Genomic DNA, 2428 nt, shown 5'->3' on the forward strand with positions numbered 1-2428 from the left:
GGCGAGGCCCAGCCGCGGCCCAGGCCTCGGCCCCGCGCTCCGCTGGGAGCCCCCGCTTCGGGGTGGGGGGTGATGCCCGTTTGCCTCCCGCCCTGTGTGGAGGCCGCCGAGAGGTCTCGTCTCGCCCCCCGCGGAAGCTGATCGGAACTCGTTAGGATCGTGGTTCTGTGCTCCGCACCAAACTGTGTCTCCTGCGGGTTGAGCTGTTGGTGTCTGGGCGGTCGTCTTTGGATTCCCAGTGGTGAGGAAGGGCTGCTGTGCCTGTTGAACACGCACAGACGCAAAATATCTCCTCCAGAAGAGGCAGCAGAAGCTGATGAAGCTTTATTCAAAGCTCTCTGAGGGAAAGAAGAAGGTAGTAAGAAACGAAACACCCTCTACAACACCAGTCATCTTTATACAAGCTCTTTCTTTTGTCCATAGCTAAAGGAATCCAAAAGGGCAGTGAATAGTCTTCGGGATATCGTTGATGATGATGATGATGACGACCTTGAGAGGGTCAGCTGGAGCGGAGAACCTGTGGGAAGTAAGTGCAGAAGTACTGCAAGTTATCCTTTTGACACAGAGGGAGTTTAAAATTACTTCTTACAGTCGTGTCATTTAGTTGAAGTCAGGAGTACTACTTGCTGTCTAATCCTGCAGATCTAATCTTAATTCTAGTCTTCTCTGCTCACATTGTGGGCCGCTTGATTTACCTGTGTGGATCCACTGAGAAGACAGCAAGTAGAAGCACAAATTACATAAAGAAGGGGCATGCAGACAAGTGGAGGGAATTCACTGTGGTTTTCCCAATATGTAGCCCAGCTTAGAGCATGTATCTCAGAGGTTATAACTTGATATTCGTCATACTTAACATGTCTGCAGGATTCTAGGTGATAATTTCCTTCACATTACTGCCTGAACTGGCACCATTTAAAATTCTCTGTGCTCTGTCCCCACAGCACTTTAAGGAGGTACTCCAAGGCTTAGTGTGTGTTTAAAGACTGAATCTTCTGCTTGAAGTTTGGAAGGGAATTGTAAACACTAAGCAAATGGGTTTGTGGTGATGGTGGGAGCAAGCTCATGACCCACCCGCGATGCTGTCTGCTGTGCTTCCGCATTCATGACCCGCAGAATACGTGTCACTTGCTAGCTGGTGCCAAATGGTGAAATTTACATTTGCATCATCCAGAGGACCTTCAAAGAGTCTGTTCTTCTTGTTCTGTGCTGTAGCCCCTCCCTCTGGTTCAGGCCCTTTTTTTTTCCTCACCCAAGGTCTACCTTTGGCTTTTTTGTTCTATCACCCTGCCCTGTAATGTGTGTGTTGGGCAGCTGTGTGAAAAGAAGGGAACACCGTGCCTGGAGCGAGCAGGCTGCCAGCAGTGTATGCATGTTGAACACCCGTTTGTTTTTGTAGAGAGGAAACCTAGTTCCAGAGTCCAGGAAGGTATGCTCTTGTGCGTCTGTGACTTGAGGTGAGCCAGGGATTCTGTCTTGCTCTGTACCTTCAGAGCAAGGATTATGCAGCAGCATATAAACGTTGGGTGGTTTGCGCATTTCTTTTTTACATAAGCCATAACCATTTGTACAACATTGCTACAATCAGCCTCTCCTGAAGGACGATGCAAAACTGTTTAGCAAGCAGTGTGACATGAGATTTGGATTCTGGGCACTGCTTCTACTTTGTGCTGAGGGGCAATGTTAGCAGGATGTGCTAGTGCAGAACTGATGACATACTAGGTAATGTTCTTGCCGTGCCATAAGATTGTTCTTTACAGACTGTTTTTCTCTGTTAAAAATTACCTCTGTCTGCACATAGGTATCTCCTGGTCAATCAAAGAGACAGCCTCCAGCAGCACTAGCTCGCTGGAGGGCCAAGACTCCGGCCTACAGAAGGGCTCTTCCCCCTATGCTGCTTTTCCCAAACAAGTTTCCTCCTACTCCCTAAGCAGCCTATTCAAAGGTGAGGTTCTTCGTATGTGATATGGACAAATGGGTTTTTCCTCAAGAGTGTCAAGGGGCAACTGTGTTATCTTAGGTAAATGGGTTTCTCTTAAGTGTATTACAGAACAGGGTGGCTCTGATCTCTCCTCAGTGTGGACGTGAGTCTCTCACTAGTCAGAAATTGGAGCCTGTCCTGGGAAGAAGGTCGCATGCTCTTGTAGTATGGGAGGGAGCTTTGGAGTTTATGGCTTCTTAAGCCAGGCTCTACTGAACAGCAAGGGAGAGCACAGCACTGTGCAGCAATCCATTTGCATGGTGGAAAAGAGCAGACTACAAAGGTACTGACTTGACTCTCGTGGGTCCCATTTCACCTTCAGTACTGTAGAGACGATGGGTTGATCATCCTTTATTGGGAGCTCATTTGGCTGCTGTTGACATTATAGCAGGTTCAGTGGACAGGGTGGCAGCAGTGGCAGCGTAGCTGGCTGTGGGGGAACTGTTCAGC

At 48.6% G+C, this 2428-nt stretch overlaps 1 protein-coding gene across 1 annotated transcript in view; it reads left to right on the top strand.

The window, feature by feature from the left end:
* Positions 1-423: 423 nt before the first annotated feature.
* The window catches only part of VIPAS39 (VPS33B interacting protein, apical-basolateral polarity regulator, spe-39 homolog), a gene marked incomplete at its 5' end in the record, with an annotated part of 12449 nt that continues 10444 nt past the window's right edge, over positions 424-2428 (top strand). Inside the window, 2 exons of the mRNA XM_008949212.1 lie at positions 424-526; positions 1799-1942. Coding sequence (XP_008947460.1) covers positions 424-526; positions 1799-1942 — 247 coding nt within the window. The remainder of the gene's footprint in view (positions 527-1798; positions 1943-2428) is intronic.

The sequence above is a fragment of the Merops nubicus genome, unplaced genomic scaffold (assembly GCF_000691845.1).
Source record: "Merops nubicus isolate BGI_N331 unplaced genomic scaffold, ASM69184v1 scaffold36251, whole genome shotgun sequence".
NCBI classification, from domain to species: Eukaryota; Metazoa; Chordata; class Aves; order Coraciiformes; family Meropidae; genus Merops; species Merops nubicus.